The sequence below is a fragment of the Melospiza melodia genome, chromosome 3 (genome assembly GCF_035770615.1).
Source record: "Melospiza melodia melodia isolate bMelMel2 chromosome 3, bMelMel2.pri, whole genome shotgun sequence".
Lineage (NCBI taxonomy): Eukaryota > Metazoa > Chordata > Aves > Passeriformes > Passerellidae > Melospiza > Melospiza melodia.
The window spans coordinates 109,335,726-109,353,993 of NC_086196.1; the positions used below are offsets into that span (position 1 = coordinate 109,335,726).

Here is an 18,268-nt window from a genome sequence, read left to right on the forward strand (position 1 = left end):
AAACCGTACTGAACCTGTTTCTTTCCTAATGACCAGCATTTTCCCTCTTTGATCTTCTTAGAGCTCCCTAAAACACGGTGATTTATCTGTGCTGTGTACAGGACCCAGGTGTTCTGCACATTAGAAACCACTCAGTAAATAAGCCATGCAGAGAGTAGCTGGGGAAGTGAATTTTAAAAGAGCATTAAAACCACTTAACATTCAGTTCTTACCATCTCCCCTCTTCCTTGGCTTTTGCAGAATCGTGTTTGAGCAGCATTGCCTTATACAGTCAAAAGAAAAAATGAATGGCATGGAAAAGCTTGGGGATTTGTGCAGGATTTAGACAAAATAGTGCCTGACTATTGGCAGGAAGGATAGGATTGATATTTCACTGCAAGCTACGTGCTTTTCTTGGAGATGAATTCAACATACAGTTGATAGGAGCAGGGAATATACTTGCAGAGCATTCTGATCAGCTTTATTAAAGCCTAAATATTTTGTAAAGAGATTGTTAGAGACTGGGGCTAATTCCCAGGTGGACTCAAGCATGGAGTCCCACAAGACACTTGTTTCAATAAAATGGAGGGTAGCAGACACAAGCTCTCCTGACATGGACACTGCCACTCCAGCCAGCAAGGAGGAGTTTTGAGGGAACTAAAGGATGCTCAGACTTCAACAAGCGCTTCAGCTCCGGATGTGCAGTAGATGAATGTGGCCTATCTTTGGCTTATTTATGCAATTAAATCTCCTGTTTGGTTCATTCGTGTGTGACATTAGGAGCTGTGTTCCAGTGGGGTATCAGAACCAGGGGTTCCTTCAGTCCTGAGTGGAGGAGTGTTAACTTTTACAGTCCCAAAGTAAATAGTGCCCAGTGTGTATATTATCAAAAAAATAAGCAATACTTTGCTGTGAAAGACTACCCTGCCTTGGATTCTCTGGTATGACTTAACAGATAATTAACTGTTCTAGGAGAAGGCTAACATTGCTTTATGCCATTTTACAAAATCAGGTGAGTAAGAGGTGAACAAAGGCCTTAGGGACAGCCAGAGTTCTTCTAAACCCTGGAATCATACAGGACTATAAAACTGGCCTTACACACACCTGCACAAGGCTCCAAAGGGCTGTGGGCACAGAGGAGCAGCTGAGCCTGAGGAATACCCCTACCCTACTGAAAACTTGCAGACAGAATGTAGTGTATCATCAGCACTTTTATTGATCACTGCCTTTGGTTTTACACTTTCACTTTTGCTTGGCACAGATTTGCTTCATAAATCTGGATTTATTCCTTCGCTTTATTTTATTCCTGTTAATCCTAAAAGTAAATCTGTCTTTGAACATTTTGGCTTGAATATTTAGTGCAATATTTGGATTTGAAAAGAAAGAACCTTTGATATGATCGTGACATTAAGGATTTTGGAGCTCAGAATCTGCATGGTAAAACCAATCAAGACAGGTTTCTGCTGCTGACATAAAACTGGGCGACTTACAGCTAGGCAGTAACTTCTGTCCATTGTCTGTTATTTTCAGAGATAAGCTCTGCAAAAAACAACTTGCAAATAATTATCATTGTAGATTGCCTGGGATCATTTGGAATTCAGTGCAGTTACATTGCTTCTTCCAACACTGGAGCAATGGGATAACTGTTTATGATAAAAATGAAAGTTTAACACAAAATTACAATTCCTGGAGAATGAAGCCCATGGGACAGACTGCCAGCTGTGCCCATAGGTGGGAATAGTGATGACACCTCTCCCTCTGTGATGCTGCACGAGAAACAGCAGCATGATGGGGCAATCAGCCAAGCACAAGGCTTTTTAAAATCCATTAGACTGGATTCTTAAAATCCATTGACCACTGCACATAATTGTGCCAGTGATGCTGCAAATTGCTTTTTGCATTAAGTTGCAGTCATTCCTCATCCTGGGAAAAAAGGAAGCACCAGTGAACCCTAAGGGCACCAATCTGGGAGTGTGAAGGTGCAATGGGTGTGGGATAAGGGAGTGATGGGGCAGAGCTGCTCGTGTCTCCTCCCCCCAACACAGGTGATACCATACTTACTGTGGGAGCTGGAGAACCAGCAAAGGGAAAACCTGCTACCCTCTGTGGTTAGGGTGAGCCCCCAGGGGGCTCTGTGACCCTATGCTGATTTCTTCTACCCCATTGGTTCTTCCCTCTCAGAATCTCTGCTGGTCAGAGTGACTCTGAGATGCATACAAGCTTCATTTTCCCAGCCCACCAGTCGAAGAAGGAGTCAGGAATTTTCTGTTTTCATTCTCAAGGTTGTTTATTATTTCTTATCTAGAATATTCTTTCTCTGACTCGCTGTAGATCTGTCTGGCAGGTCAGGCTGAGGCATACTGACCACCTTGGGGTGGTGTTATCTTTTTATACTAAAAACTACATGTACATTATTTACCATAACTTTCCAATACCTATCACCTATGTTAGACAGTGAGTTTGTACCTTAAACCAATCCAAAAGTGCCAACATCACAGCAGAAGATGGAGGCCAATAAGAAGAAGAAGGAGAAAGACTGGACATGCTCAAGTTCCTCCATCTTGCCCCCTGAACCCCCATTCTAAAAACCCCCAAAAATCTATTTTCACCCCATGACAAACTAACTATTATTCTACTTAAACTCTCTTGACTTGTACTTCTTCATATATAGGTGGACTTGTAATTCTTCATATAAAGGTGGTAATTTGCTCCATGGGTCAAAATCAAAGGCACAGGTGTCTTGGGCTCTGTGCCAAGGTCTCTGAGCTCCCCCAGGGCAGGGGCTTGAGTCCTCCAGGGCAGCCAGAGGAATTTCCTGGGTTCTGACACTTCTCCTGTGCTCTGCTTCTGCATCCTCATCCCATTGGTCCCAGGGTTTTGTCCCACCCCCTGCCTTTCCCATATAAACTCTTGTTTTTCTGCCTTCTTAGAGCTATTGTGCTTGGCGTGTTTCATAGAGTGCCCTGGTCACAATGAAGGTTTATTCTCTGTGGAACATCATACAAGGCTCTCATCTCTTCCCTCCTGGAAGAATTGAACAGCTAGCCAGTGTGAGCAGATGTGGATGCCATGGCACAGAGAGAGAGAAACAGGAAGCGTTTCTCACAGCAGCTTGGGAGAATTTTTAGGGAGTTGTAAGGATGTGGTAACCTGTTATGTATAGGCAATCTGCAGGTGGTGTTTTTCTACTTTGTCTTTTTGTTCTTCTCAAGGACAGTGTGTGAGGTGTTTTTGTTAGTTAGCCAATCAAACAGAATCTATCATATCACTCTATAAAATCCGCGTGGTTCTCCCGAATAAAGCTTTGTTTTGCTCTTTCTACAACACTGCCTCCTGCCTGTTCCTGTGCCATTCTCAGTGCAAGAGTGACAAGCAAAGGACAAATGCCTGTGCCCCTGAGCTGTCCTTCTCAGGACACTTCTTCAGGAAAGTCACGGCACCCTTAGCACCGCTCCATCCACCACAGCATCACTTTGTACCATCACTTTTGGCTGCTTGAAGGGCTGCTTGTTTGGCCCTGGCATCATGGCACTCAAGGCAGAGGACTTCTGATTCTGGCTTTACCAATGCAATTCCTTTTACAAGCATGCAGCTGTATCATACAGAAAAATATATTAATTTAAGGTATGGAGTTACAGGTAGTACAGATCTTGGCTTGTCTGAAATCCTGAGAGCTTTGTCAAAAACTTCAGCAAAGCCAGAATTTCCCTCAATGTGTTTCAAGTTTGCTTGAAAAATTCCCTATAGAATTTTTTGCTACCAAGAATTTTTGGTACCAGATCCTTCATTTTTGATTAAACTTGGAATTTGATAAAATTCTAATTTAGCTTTGCTCCAATTCAGGCTGATAAGAATAATCCTCATTGTACAATATGGTATGGAAGACTGGTGCAGCAGGGCAAAAAAAAAAGTGCAGCAAGTATAAAGTTTAGCAAATTGTACATCAGTGAGTTATTCTACTTTCAAACTTTGGTTTTTTAAACTTATTGTCATGCCATGAAAGACGTAAGAAACTGTGCAGGTAATTAAATATTTGCCGTGGGGGATTATTTGCAGTTAATTAAAGCCACACAATTTCAGCACATACCTTTCCTACAGATTATTAAATTTGGATCAGATATTAACAACCTAGCTTTCTACTTATCCATCAGAGATTACTTTTGGACACTTTCAGGAACAGAGTTTTACAGGGGCATCCTTGGGTATATTGTAAGATTTGCTTAGCAATGTTGTTGAGAGGGACCTTCCAGAATTTAAGCTGTAAAAGCACTGTCAAAATGTAATTTATTATCACGTGCTGTAGATCTTTTGGCATCATTACTTACTTTTTCCACTGAGCAGGATTTTAGAAAGCATCTCACATAGGAACACAAACACTGATTATCTGTTTCTGCTGTTATGACCTGGAGTGGGCTTATCCCTGTGGTTTGCACAACATCCAGTTAGATCAGCACTGGTTTTTAATGAGGTTCAAAGAGAGCTCTTTATCCGGTGAAATCTGTGAAGAGGATGAGCAAAATCACTAAATCACACTAAATCGAGTGTCTGTGTTGCTGCATTACCTGAATGCAGTGGAATTTTGCATTTTGTATTTCTCCATCCCCATGCAAAAACTGGCTGTTGTCAGAAAATGCTGTTTGATGCAACAAAGTAATGCCCTGTGTTTATGAAGACCCCAGACAGCACAGTAGTTGGACTTTCTGCCAAAATGTAATTTAAGTCTCACTGTGGCACTGGTTCCAAGCATTGTTTTGGGCAGTTCATTTTGACAGTCTGCCCCAAAAAAGAAAAACACTCTTGGCCATAGTGACCTTGGGAGCTTTGTCATCAAGTGACATGAGGCTAGGATTTGCACAGGGATTTATGGGATTTATTGTTTTAGGAAAGATTTAAAGTTTCTGTAAATTCAACCATGAAAAACTGTTATTCTAAAGAAATAATAAACCACTTTATTTATCAAGTAGGTGGTTCATGCTATTTCTCATAGATTTGTGCCGCTCCACTCATTAGGAATAAAATTCTTGGTAGTGCTGCTGGTTATTCTTATGCATCTTTTTTTGCCAGCTCCTGGTTTAAGGTTTGTACTGCCAGCAAAAAACTGCTCAGTAAGGGTAGGGATTCTGAAATCAATTTGAATAATTGGAACCCACAAATACACTTCTGTAGTTTATAAGACTGTAGTTAAACAGATAGAAAATCGGTCAGTGTATCAAAATGCCAAATATGAAGCTGGCACCTAAGAGTTCCTCTAACTCAAGTCTACTTTTCCAGCATGAAAACTGCTTCAGGATTTAATTGTTTGTTTGCTTTTTTTTTCCTCAGATTCCCTGAAAGACTCCAAAGGCACACAGAAGGGTGATTCAGTGCATCCTGTGATGTGTGAACAAGATCAAGCCAAAGGTAAAGTTCTTAGTCAAAGTTTTTTAAGACAGATGTGATGAACCAGTGTGAAATTTGAGTTCTTCCAGTGTCAGCACCAGTGGGTTTCATCCTGACTTTTGCCACCTTAAGGAAATGCTGTTGGGTAGTAGAGGTTGTGTGTCAGCCTGTTGTGGGGCAGTAACCCCTGATACTACTGGGAAAGCCACATGTCCCTAAATTGGTTTGGCCATAGTGATCCTGGGTGCACAGCACTGTTACCATGTTGTTGCTGTGGTCCTGAAAGTCTGTGGGGTGTTGCTGTTCCTTCTGCTGACCATCAAGTGCAAGCACTTCACAACAGCTCCTGTGAGAAACACCGTCAAGGCTGAGCTGCAAAAGTAGAAATACTCTAAGTGCTGCAGGGTCAGTTTTGAACAGCTATCTAACTAACTTAATGCTTAGTACTGTTAAGTGGTATTTTCATATATAAAATGTGTTCAACATGGTTCACTTACTAGAAAAAAAAAAAGCAGTACTTGGCTTAGAATACCATGCTGTGTCTAAGGTTGATGTTCTGTTTTAATGAATTTAGCACTGCCTGCATGCAGCATCATCCTGGTACCATTTTCTGTTTGTCGTATTAACAGGACAACAGGATGTTTCTGCAAATGAGGAGATAAAAACTGGGGAAGATTCCCAAGATTCCTGCATGGAAATAGAAGGTACTCCTTGTGTCTTGAGATCAAAAGCAAGCAAAAACACTAACGTAGAATCATGGAATCATAGAATGTCTGGGATTGAAGGGACCTTAAGGATCACCTAATTTCAATCCCCCTGCCATGGGCAGGTACACCTTCTACTCAGGCAGGTTGCTCAAAGCTGCTTCCAGCCTGGCCTTCAGCACAGCAAGGGGTGGGGCATGGACTGTGTGTGTCTCTGGGATTGCAGTGAGTCCCAGTGAAGATCTGTGTTTGGAGTAGGCACATGGGATTTTGTGCCTAAATCCCAGAAAGTTCAGTATCTCCAAGGCTTTGCTCTGAACTAGAGCCCGTTGGATTTCCTTGGGCAGCTTTTTTATTTGTGCTCATGGAGGAAAAGATCCTCTTCCTCTGCCAGTGTTTTTCATGGCTAGGTCTCTAGTGGGTGTCAGTCCTTTCATGTCCATTCTGAAAAGCCTCACTATTCATCTTTTTATCAAATTTATTCAGATCCACTGTTGAACCAAGAAGGCACAACAGAAGCTGAGATTCCTTTGATACTTGGTGCAGAGGAAAAGGAAGAAGGAAAAGCAGAAGGAGGTGAGCCTATTATAAAGCAGATTGAAACAGAGAATGCTGCAGGATTCATGTTATCCTTTTCTGTTGTGAGGAAACATGGAAAGGGCACAGAAAAGAGCTCTTTCTCCCCCTAAGGAAAAATCTTTTTTTGTCTTATCTTTGAGTGGAGTTTTGATATATTGGACTTGGATTTCAATAGGAAGTAAAGCAAAAAAGTGCACACTCAGGTTCAAAAGTGGCATTTAAATGCTCTCCTCACTTTTGGTTTTTTGCATTTAAGCCCATAATGCTGATTAAACAACCAATTTATGTCCATGTAAGTATCCTTGTGATCACATTTGCTAGAAGCATTCTGAGTATTTAAATAAATGGGTATGATAGTTATTTGTGAGGTCATTAATAGAGATTTAACTAAAGAGTAACTAAAACTAGTAATTCTAATGAAGAAACCAATATTTGGTGAGAATGCGGAGTCTTCTGAAGCAGTAATTTTTTATGGGGGTAAAGTATTTAAAACCTTGGGAATGCTGTTGCAAGGAAATGCACAAATTTAAGTGTTGGATGCTCCTGGGAACCCTGCAATCATCTCACCATTTGTAAAGGCATGTGGTTATATAAAAAGTAATGTATCGTGTAAATAATTCTCTAATTTTAAAGTAAGTGCTAGTTAATTTTTTGGTCATTTGTAGAGCCCAAGGATGAATTTTACAATTCCAAATTAAAATGCAGACATGATTTTTATTAAAAATTCAGGTCAATACTAACTATGTTGTCCTAATTATGAAGTCCTTTTCTCGGCCACATTGACACCAACTTAATTGCAAACCTGCGTTAGCAATATTGACAATTTTCTTCACTGCAAAACCAGGTTAATAGAACCTCTTTGTTCATATACAGCTAAACAATATTTCCCTTTTTTTTTCTTTGTTTTAATTGCCTATCCAAGCTGAGACTAATCACATCTCCTTGTTATCATTTGTGTTAATGGTATTGGTTTTGTGCTGTGTTAATGATGGTGACGGTAGAATTGATAGAATTTTTGTGTTCAAATTCAGGTAAACACTACCTCAGCTGCGAACCCAGGTTATACAGTACAGGCTCACTCTGCTTGCAAATACCAATACTGTTATGTTAATCTCCTCCAAATAGAAATTATTTACATATTATTTTATGCATTATCAGAACTAAATTGGAAAAAATGTACCTTCGTTATTTGCATATTTTCTCCTCTTTACTTCTTTAGTGTCCCAAACAGCCAGGGACTGTCATTTAGGTCTCAGAAGAGAGATTGTATTTCAACATCTGTGCTACTTACTATTAAAATATGCAGTGTTAAGGAAAAGCAGGTAATGTCAGAAAAGGATTGTTCTTGGCACCTTTTCTGTTCCAGCCCTTGATTTAAAAGTTTCAAACACTAAGTAAAAAGTTCTTGCTAAATATTTTGGAACTTGTTCCTACCTGGGGTCTCAGGTGTTGATACTGTGCAGGATTCATCTGATCCAAGGCTTGTTGAAGTCATAGAAGTAGCGTCATCAATTTAAGTGATCTTTTGGTAAGTTCCATGATAAGAGAAGATGTGCTGAGTCTGTGTGCAGGATAACAGCATAAATATTCTGTCCAGCTTCTTCCAAAGGTACTGACTTGCGCACAGGAAAAATAAATGGGTGCCCTTGCAGAGCAGGAGCAGAGAAGGAAAGAAAGCCTTTCCCTTGTCTTGTTTTCATTCTCATGGGTGTAAGCACCCTCATAGCTCATCTTGCTAGTTGCTTCTTGTTCTGGTGGGCACAAATTCTACCACATGGGTTTGGAAAGTTTGACACAAACTGAAGTGGGTCTGGACAAAAAGAGGTAAGAAAAATAAAATCAGCTAAAGTTCAGACTGGTAAAATAATATGTATTTCCCAATGAGAGATTCCTCTTAATGGAAGGAGATTACCTGGCATTAAAAAGAGATTTAATATGTGATATTATTTTATGTAACCTGAGTGCTACCTCCTAAAGTAATTCAGCTGAAAGTTTTCCAGCAGCACACACAGTATATTTGATATAGGATGAAATACTGTATTTTTGTTTTAAGAACTTGGGGGAAAGGCTAATGTGGGACTGCTAGTCCTGTTAAACAGAAATTCATGGATCTTTAGTTGGTTTTACCCATTCTGGATCTATATGCATAGCCAAATGTAGCAACTACTAAATTCCAAACTACCCTGTCTTTCTGTTCTACATGAGATTTTCTTGTGCTTGTTTTCAAACTCTTCCCAGAGCAAAGGGTAGCATGTAGCTGCCTCTCTCTCCTCTCTGTCTCACTGGGAGCATTAGATTCTTGGGAGTCATCTGCAATCCCTTCAGTCCTCAGAACTGGAGCTGTGTAAGCCACTAAAGTACCAACAAAGTCCCTTTTCCGACCTTAAGCTGGATTTCTGCTCAGTTACTGATTGCAGCTTTGAAGCGTGCTAGGAAGTTTTTCAATGATGTTGTTTTCCGTGGAAGAAATGTCTGTTTCTTGATGGTTTAGAGATGTCTCAGTTTACATGAACTTCTGACAAACCACAGGTTATCTTCTGATTAAATTGTGCAAATTTTACTGCCAGCTCATCTCTGTGCTTTGGGGTTTTTTAAAGCTTGCAGGGTCTCTCCTGTGTAGCTCATTTCACTTCACAGCTCCAGGGTCGTGCTGTAGTGTGAATTCCCAAGGAGTCCCAGATCCTGGTGCTTTCAAGGTTCTGGGATGCTGGGAGCCCAGAGGAATGAAGAATCAAAATCTTGGCAGTCACACTCCAAACTCCCATTGCCAGCAGTAAGAACCCAGCCAGATTTCCCTGAAGAATATAACAATGTGAGGCACTGTGTGTTTCATAAAAACCTGCTGTTGCTTTTTCCAAAATCAGTAATAAAATATCACATGTGCCAATTTATTCTCTTTTTTCCTACTGCAACCTGAAGTTATATATTAAGAGGGAGCAGCTGAAGAAAAAAAGGCAAGCTAAGATGCCTTTTTCATTTTTTTTCCAGCTACTATTATTCACTCATTCTGGTTCACAAAAAAAAAAATAATGAAAATCTATGTTTCTTATAAGATTGGGGAATATTCTCAAATCCCTTTATTAAAAACCAGAGCAAGTGGTGATCACTGACCTATTTGCTGGCTAGGTAAGTGTACACAATTTTAACAGACCTTTTGGCAGTGCCTTTATCTGTACACTTGGAAGTGGTCCTGCTGTGTTGTAATGACCACGCACTCAGCACTTATTTGTAGGTTTAATCAGCACATTTATTCCACAACACAATTTGCAGCACATGGAAGTAAATCCCATATTTGTGTGAATATGCAGCCAATTTCTCCTCTGAGCCCACTCTCACCTCTGTCATCTCACCTCTCTTTCTGTCTCCCTTCATTGAGACATTCAATATGATGATTTCCCTCACTAATCACCCTTAGAAGTCATTTAACTCTTTGAAGGGGTAGGTTTTCTGTCAGAGCACTAGAAAATGAAGAGCTATTGCTGTTATTTCTCTGTTTTTTCTTTTGTCTATTTGGGCTGAAATATTTTGTCACCTTGTGCCAATTTGGAATATTGTTTGAGCTTGACATGTGATGTTTCTCCACATGAGCAACAGAGTGACTTCACCATGAGGTCAGGGCAGGCTGGGGGAGGTTTCCATCCTTTGCAGCACATGTGATTTCCTTTGTCAGTCTTCTGAACAGTGCTTGTTCACTCTGAATTTGAAGTCTGCCTAATTTCAGGTTTGAAGTCTGCCAAGTTCTGTTCTAGCTAAGCCCAGTTTTGCTCAGCAGTCTTTGTAACATGAATAGCTGTAACCTGTAACTCTGTGGGCAGCACTTTGTCCATTCCTCTCTTGTCCATTTTGCTTTAGCAGGAGTGATAATTTTATGGTGTGATCTTGGAGAGAACTAAATATTCCAAAGCCTGGGGAAAAGAGCTCTCATGTTTTACAGCTCCAGTCTCAGGCATTTACAGGATTTTTATATGCATTGGTACAGTCATAAATAATGTCAGAATAATGACTTTGTTATCAAACAGTCAAAAATTTCAAAATGACATTGTGGCTATAGAGAAATTAAAGAATTCTTGAGAAAGATCTTTTTTGGACAAATCTGACATTTTTATTACTTATTCGTGGCAATTTTATTGCTTAACCAAAGTCCTTTAATTCTTCAAGTGGGAAAGATGAGACATTTTTGGGAAAAAAAAAATAAAAGCCTTCACTAGAAGCTTTAAATAGGTAATTTCACTTTGTTTGGAAAGAAAAAAATACTTTGGATTGCTGTAGCTTCTAGAGTACTTCTAGTATAAAGGCTCCAACTTCTTTTATTCTGTTGCTCAAAGAGGAGAGGAAAAAATATCCTGAACCAGATACAGTGCATTTGGTGTTTGATAAGAACCCATACTGAATAGATCAGATGCCATTTTTTGGGCTGTTACAGCAAATGCAGATGCTAAATATGAAATATATCTTTACAATCCTATTCTAACAGATGCTGATGTTTGGCAAAGCAAAAGAAAAGCGCACCATTAGGCTTTTCTGCAGAAATGCTGGAAAGGCTGTGGAACCAGAAAGCTGCAAATGGGAATTGAAAGCTCTAGGCTATGCAGAGATATGGGCTGTTGGGAAGCAGTAGGTGGGACTGCTGGGAGGTGTGCAGAGAGATTAGGAATGGAAATCCTAGAAGGTGCCTCACCTCTGAAGCCTCTCTTTACATACCTTAATTTTCTTGAGAACTTCACAAAACTCCAGTGAACTTTTCAGCTGCAGCATCAGCCAGCTGAGGAGATTCTGTGACCAGATTATGTTTGCCAGCCCCCTGTGCTGAGTTTGTGGTGGTCCAAGGGCTGTTTGGTCTGTATCAAGCACTCTGCCCTCCTGAAGGCATTATAGCTGTGGCAGGAAAGGACATCATTTCTATGCCTCATGGAAGTAGCCAGGTGAGGCTTACCTGTGTGGGGGTACCAGTTGTTGGTTTCTCTGGGTCTGGATTGAGATGGTATTTCATGTTCGGACTCAGGTGTTTGTTATTTCTTATCAGTAAAACAGTCTCACAACCATGGGTTCATTAGCAAGGCACAAAATGGCAACAATCTCTTGTTACAAGGCCTTTTAAGACTAAACTATCCAATTAAGAACTGACACCCAGATTATTTTCCCTTTTAACCCAATAACTGATCCCAAAGAGCTGCAATGCAGACTTTTCTGCCCAATTACAAAATGCCATCCAAACCCATGAAGAAGAAACTCAGGACAGCACCCTGTGCCCTCCGTCTTGCTTCCATCCACAACACACTCAAAATCCCAAAACCAAATTTCTCACCAAGTGATACACCCACACTACTCTCTATAATCTATTTCACACCTTAGTGGATTCTGGTCCATTCTGGAGTTCAGGAAACTTTCCCATGAGTGAGGGTCAAAGTCAGTGCTCCCCTGGGGGTCAGGGCACCCCAGAGCAGACAGAGGAATATTCCCAGTGCCCTGGGTTTCCCCCCTGCCTCCCCTTTGCTCTGCTTACACATTGCAGGCTGCAGAAGAGGAGCTTTGGGGCTTTGGCCCCACTGTTTGTGTGGGGGCTTCGTGCAGTGGGAGCTGTCCAAGCTCTTACATCAGCAAAGAGGCTTCACTGATGGGGCAGCAGATGGGATGCAGATCTCCTGCAGGGCTTTCCTGAGGGACTTCCCTGAGGATGCTGTGCAGCAGTGTGCATTGGCAGTCAGGGTGGTTATTACACTGTCAGTAGTCTGCTCTAGATATTGATTTCAGTCTCTTGAGGGGAAAAAAAGTTGTATTTATTTTCCTGCCACAGAAGGAATCTGCTCCTTTTCATTAGTCTCCATATAGCAGGTTCCAACCTGCATGTGCATAAAAAAATAGGTGGTGCAGGATTAATTAGAAGTTTTAATTATTTTTCATCCCTTGCAAGGAAAAAATTTTTTTTTTCTGTGTACTTTTCTAATTAGAAAGTAGAAAACATAAGTAATTTTTCAGCTTAAATGTTTTGCTTGCTGTCACAGTCACTTTGTGTTACCGGGGTAAAACAAAAAAGCCAAAAGGAAAGAAAACAGGAAAACAACAATAGGGAATACTGTAACAATGATAGTGTTTAAGGTTTCTTATCTCTATTTGATTGTTTTCTTCATTTCATTTACAGTAAGCAGAATAGAAATAGTATTATGAATTATCAATTTTTATTGCATTTAAAAATTTCATCTCTTTGTTCCTGCTGAAAGTGTTGACAATGCAGCCTTTGTTTAGTTTAATTAACTGATATTACAGCACTGAATTGAATCACAGTCAGCATTAAATCAAGTGAAAGAAGCTTTAGAGTGCTTTTCCATATACAGAAAATAATATGAAAGAGAAATTAAACCCTTGAAGATGCTGGAGGAGAAACTGGATATTTTTAATGAAATCTATTGAAGTGCCATTTTCATTTTGATTTTCCATGTTGGGAATGCCAAAAAAAAAAATGAAATCATTAAATCCCAGTGAAAAGCAGATGCTATGATGTCATTCTTAGTCCTCATATGTTTATAATAGTATTACATGATATTGTATGTTTTTTACTTGTGAGCTACAAGTCTTGAAGAGCTTTAAGATATTGATAAGGCCCTTTTCACATATGAAAATTGGGGAGAAAATAGAATCTGTATTCCAAATTGTGGGGTCTAAGTCTACCATGCTTTGGTTTTAGCTTACCTCACAGAGAGACAGCACTGCCTTATGGAAACAAAACATTTCTCTCTTTCAAACAATCTGAAACTATCTCAAATAGCACCCAAGGAATGAGGGAAAGGAATATGGGAGAGTGTCTGACATCTCAGAAACAGTGTCCTGTAACATATTGACAAAGTAGGGCTGCACTGATACAGATGGCATCGTAGCCATCAGTATTTCTGGAAATAAGCTTAGAGATAAGGCACCACTTTAACATATATGTACAGTTACAGAGGTATCTGTTTGAGCAGTGAGCTTAGCTCCTGTGTGCCACAGTAAGAAATTCAGTCTTAATTAAGAATAAGTCCAGCAGACCAAAGGAGTGCAGGCAGTTTCACCAGGAAACAATTTGGTCCCTCACAGAGAAATGTTATGTCTTTGTGCCATCTTCTACAAAAGGAGTCTTTGTTTTGTTAAGCACTGATGAATTTTAGATTCTTACCTCTTTTAATAAAGTTTGTTTATGATGGAATACACTCATCCAGCTGAGCTGGCTCTGGAACTGGAAATTCTGTGCTCCCAGGTGCTTAGGTTTTGGATGGATGTGCCTTGCCCAGGTTGTGGCACTATGTTGTAGCTGTTTCAAAAATTCAAATGGCCACACACTCAGGGCAGAAGGGAGACAAACTGCATTTAACCAGGGATTTTCATAAAATAGAGTGGAGTCCAGTCCTAACTGTGTGGAGACCACAACCAGTGGGAGTGGAGAAGGTATGATTTGGGAAACTGTCTTTTTTTTTTTCTCAAATGTAGAACAGGAAGGAATTAAAAGAAAACACCATATGCCCTAGGATTGAAAGATTCTGTGGCTTGTTCTTTGAGGAGTGGAAGAACATTTTCACTTCCCTGATTATTTCTGTAGTTTTGCCTAGTGCTGTGGTGAGAGTAAATCTTGTTCTCATAGGAGAAGGGTGGCATTTACTCACTCCATACTGTCACGTGGATCAAGAGAGACACTTTTTGATTCAGCTCTGTTCTGTTTTCTGTGAATTCCCACTTGTGGCTCTGCTAGTGAGGTACACCATGGCTTCATGGGTGTCCCTGCCTCCTGTGCCTGGAGAGGGAGGCCAGAGCTGTACAAGAAGGGAAATGTGTGTACAGCCTTGTGAAGCAGAGGTTGCTTTGCTAGTGCATGACCTCAACTGAGATGAAACCTTTCTCACTGCAGCTGACCCAGAGCAGGAAAAATCCCACTCAGTCTCACTCAGATCTTTGAAGCATAATGCTTTCCTCTGGATTTGCTCTTCCTTTTTTCTGCACTTTACCCGTAACTTTTCGGCAGAAGGTTTTCTGTCCCCTCACCCTTTCCTAATGTGGTTGACAGGTGAGCATTCTTTTGAGGTTTTGCCATCTGGAAGGAGTTTTCCTCTGCTTCATTGGCTTTTATCACATTTTGCCTCCAGATGAGCATGCAAGGTCAGCATCACCAGCATGCCTGGCCCTCAGTATCAACCCAGCAGCCCAACCTGACCTTGTCTGTAGCCACTCTGAAAGATCTACCAGGGAGAAAGCTCTTCCCTCCTAATCTCTGGAGCTGCATCTGAATCAGGCAGCAGGGTCATCCCAACACGTTGGTGCAGAAATACAGTTCTTGGGGACTTTCTGTTATTTCACAAAAAAATCTCCTTTTTGGGGTCTTGTATGATCTCTGAGGAGCCTTTCCTGGAGCACTCCTGTGTGCTGTGCTTGTGCTCTTAGCTGCAACTAAACCAGTGCTCTGAATTATGGACTGTGAGTTGCAGCTGCAGACAGTCTATGGGCAACTGCAGAAACACTTTAGTTTTGTTTTAGAGATCCAAGAGAAACATGAAGAGTATTGGAATGGTGGGGTTTTCTTATTTACCTATGCACATGCTTCAATGCTTATAATGTATTTACTTGATTAACACTTGATTGCCTTGCTGAAACGGTTGCCAATGATTTTCCTCCCATGTTCAGACTTGTGACTTCTATCCGGAACTCTAAAATCTGTTGCTTTCTACAGCCAGCAAATTTCAACCAAAAGATGACCTTCATTACTGCTTCACTGTTGCAGGGTCTTTACGCTGAAATTTTGGGGTGTATAAGCCCTTTGACACATTATTCCCCATTGTGGATGTGGATGTTCCTTTACTGTTTGTTTGTTCTGCAGCCACTGTGCCAGTAATCAGAGGCCAAAGCCTCCTTTATTCTATTTACATCATCCTAAAACCTCTCAATACTTACATTACATTACAACCCTTGAAAGGCAGCATGTCTACACATTCAGCATTTTCTCTGTGGAGGAAATATGCAGTCACTTAGAGGCTATACCATTCTTACCTGGACAGAAAAATGAGTTAAACTCTGTTCTGGATTTTGAGCAGAAAAAGTCAGTAGTCTCTTCATTGCCCCCTGGTTACAGCTAACAATGGTGTATAGTCAGGGGGTCAGGATGCCAAATTCACTGTATCAGAGCTTGAAAAACATTGAGATTCCCAATTTGTGGCCAAATACTATCACAGTTACAGCTACACAGTGTTTCATCAGGTAAAGCACAGCTGCTGGACATGTTTTCACAGTCTGACAGCCTGAAATGTAGCACAAAGGTGTCAAATGAGAACAAATGGAGATACCTCAGGTGCTTCAAAATAAGATGTCAATATGCTGAAAAATCAATGCCTAACTCCAGGAACTCAAGTTGAGGAAATTAACTTGCCTGATTCCTCCAGCTATCCCAGCTAGGAGTAAGATGAGTAGGAAGCTAACAGACTGAGCAGGGAGCACAGCTGGGTCTGAGCATCATCCCCTTTGTGGGGTGCTGATACCTTGGTATGGTGCCTCCACCAGCCCAGCTGGTCTGGAGAGGTCAGAAAACTGAGGAGGACTTGCTGTTATGAGTGTGCAGCAGCTTCACTCCTTCCTGTTTTGCTCTTTTCTGAGCATTGAAAGGTCTCCACAGGTGACACATTCTCATTGGTGCTGTCCCAGCAATGAGAGGGGCTTCCCACATGGTTGTCTTGCAGGACTCTCTAAGACACAAGGATCAGGGGTGGAACCCTTCCAGCATTAATTCAGATTTATTTCCAGCATGCTCTGATCAAGAGGGTGTGAGGGCAGAGTAAGCACTGGCATGGTCCCTCTCCCTCACTGGGGTTCAGATCCTCGTTGCTCCAAGTTTTGCATGGCTGCTGCCAAAACACCTCAGTTCAGCCCTTGACCCTTCTTCTTGTGATCTCACCTCAGATCCATGGTGTTCTGCTGTGGTCCTTACCCACACACCCAATTCTTCCTTTAGATATCAGGAGCTCCTGTCTGGTGCTCACATTGATCTAAACAGCTGGATCACCAAAGAGACCAGAGCTGTGCTCTCATTTTTTGGGACTTGCTCCCTGGGACAGCAGATATTTTACAATTACCCTCACATGAGCATGGCTAACAGCTTCCACACCCATCTTGGTCTGGTAAAGCTGGCATCCTCTGTGGGTTTTGTTTAGCTCTCTCTTCCAAGGCAGTGACTGTCCAGTGTGTGGTAGGTACAGCTGTGGTGGTCTTTTTAAACCCTTGTCAATGTTTTTAATGCCTGTATCATCATAAATCTGCTTGCACATAGAAACCTGAGTCTTGAATTGCAGATGACTGAGGTTACTGGGAGGTTACTGACATGTCTCAGAAACCACACAGTTACTGAGTTACAGGTACTGCAGGCTCCTGCAGCTGGAGCACAGCTGGTTTTCAGGTAAAGGTCCAAACATTTGGATGCCTTTGTGGCTTGGATTTGAATCTTCTGGCAGTGCAATATGGGCAAGTTTGCTTTAAAAAGAAAAGAAAGTTAAAGAAAAAAGTCTTTAAACAATATTCGTAGTATTGCCTGCTTCCATCATTGCATAAAATAGATTTCCTGGATTCAGTTCTGCTTGCAGATCCAGCTGGCTCTTGAAGTGTGTGAGCATGAAAAAGCAGATCATAAGAAATATATCTTGTACCTATCTAAAGGAACCCAAGTTATCTTAGAAATGGATGCATATAGAGATCACAGAATCTGCTCATGAAACTGTTCCCTCTGGCATGAGGCACAGCCAATGTTTAACAGTACTAAGTCAAAGGTGTGATGTTTAAGACACAGGAAATCTTTCCAAAGTGAAAAGAATTTTCAAGGGGAGCCTGGGGGAGAGATATTCATGTCAAGATTTGGCTGTAAAATATGGTTAATGCCATTTGTTCTTATCACAGCTGCTATGGGATATTTAACCACCAGAGGCAGCCATGACCTGAGGCTGATATCTGATCCTGGAAGCAGCAGTGCCATGAAATGTATGAGATTGCCAGAACCATTTCCCTCTTGTAATGAGGTCTTCCATTCAAGGATAGATATAGCTTGCTCTTGCCCAGCTTGTGAATCCAGCTAGATCTCCAGCACACAGCTGAAAAAACTGGAGAAGGATCTGCACGTAGGAGGGAAGGAAATCAGCTGCACACATTCACATTCCAAAAGTGAAAATGAGCACAGCAATGCTTTCTGGCAAAGCTTTGGTCACAGCTTGGGGTGTTGAAGCCAGTTTGCTCCTTGCTAACCTGCACCTGTAATCAGCTGGATACATACCCATCTCCTCCAAGAGGAGAAGGCAGGATGTCATTGGCACTTTCACACCTCACAACTGACAAAGGCATTCAGAGCAAAGATAGTTCAGATTTTGCTCCAGTGTGTGTGAAGTTTGCCCTTTGGATGTTGTGATTTTTCTCTAGCTAGTCTTAGAGGTAAGAAAACACAGCTGAGCCTTACCCAGGCCTGAAGAGGCTGGAGCACATCAGCTGCTTGCCATATTGCTGGAACACCTGTGGCATTTGCTTTGAAACCTAAATGCAGGCTGTTCACCTGTACTGCCAAGTACAACAGAAGCTTCCTTCTGGCTGGCAGGGTGGTATTAATTTAAAGAGAGCACCATCTGTGAAGCCTTGGAGAG

At 41.3% G+C, this 18,268-nt stretch overlaps 1 protein-coding gene across 4 annotated transcripts in view; it reads left to right on the top strand.

Annotated features, from left to right (window-relative positions):
* Positions 1–18,268, top strand: part of MACROD2 (mono-ADP ribosylhydrolase 2) — an 850,020-nt gene that overhangs the window by 807,014 nt on the left and 24,738 nt on the right. For all 4 annotated transcript variants that reach the window (XM_063152547.1, XM_063152548.1, XM_063152546.1 and 1 more), the window contains 3 exons: positions 5,302–5,379; positions 5,988–6,062; positions 6,549–6,638. In XM_063152547.1, coding sequence (XP_063008617.1) covers positions 5,302–5,379; positions 5,988–6,062; positions 6,549–6,638 — 243 coding nt within the window. The remainder of the gene's footprint in view (positions 1–5,301; positions 5,380–5,987; positions 6,063–6,548; positions 6,639–18,268) is intronic.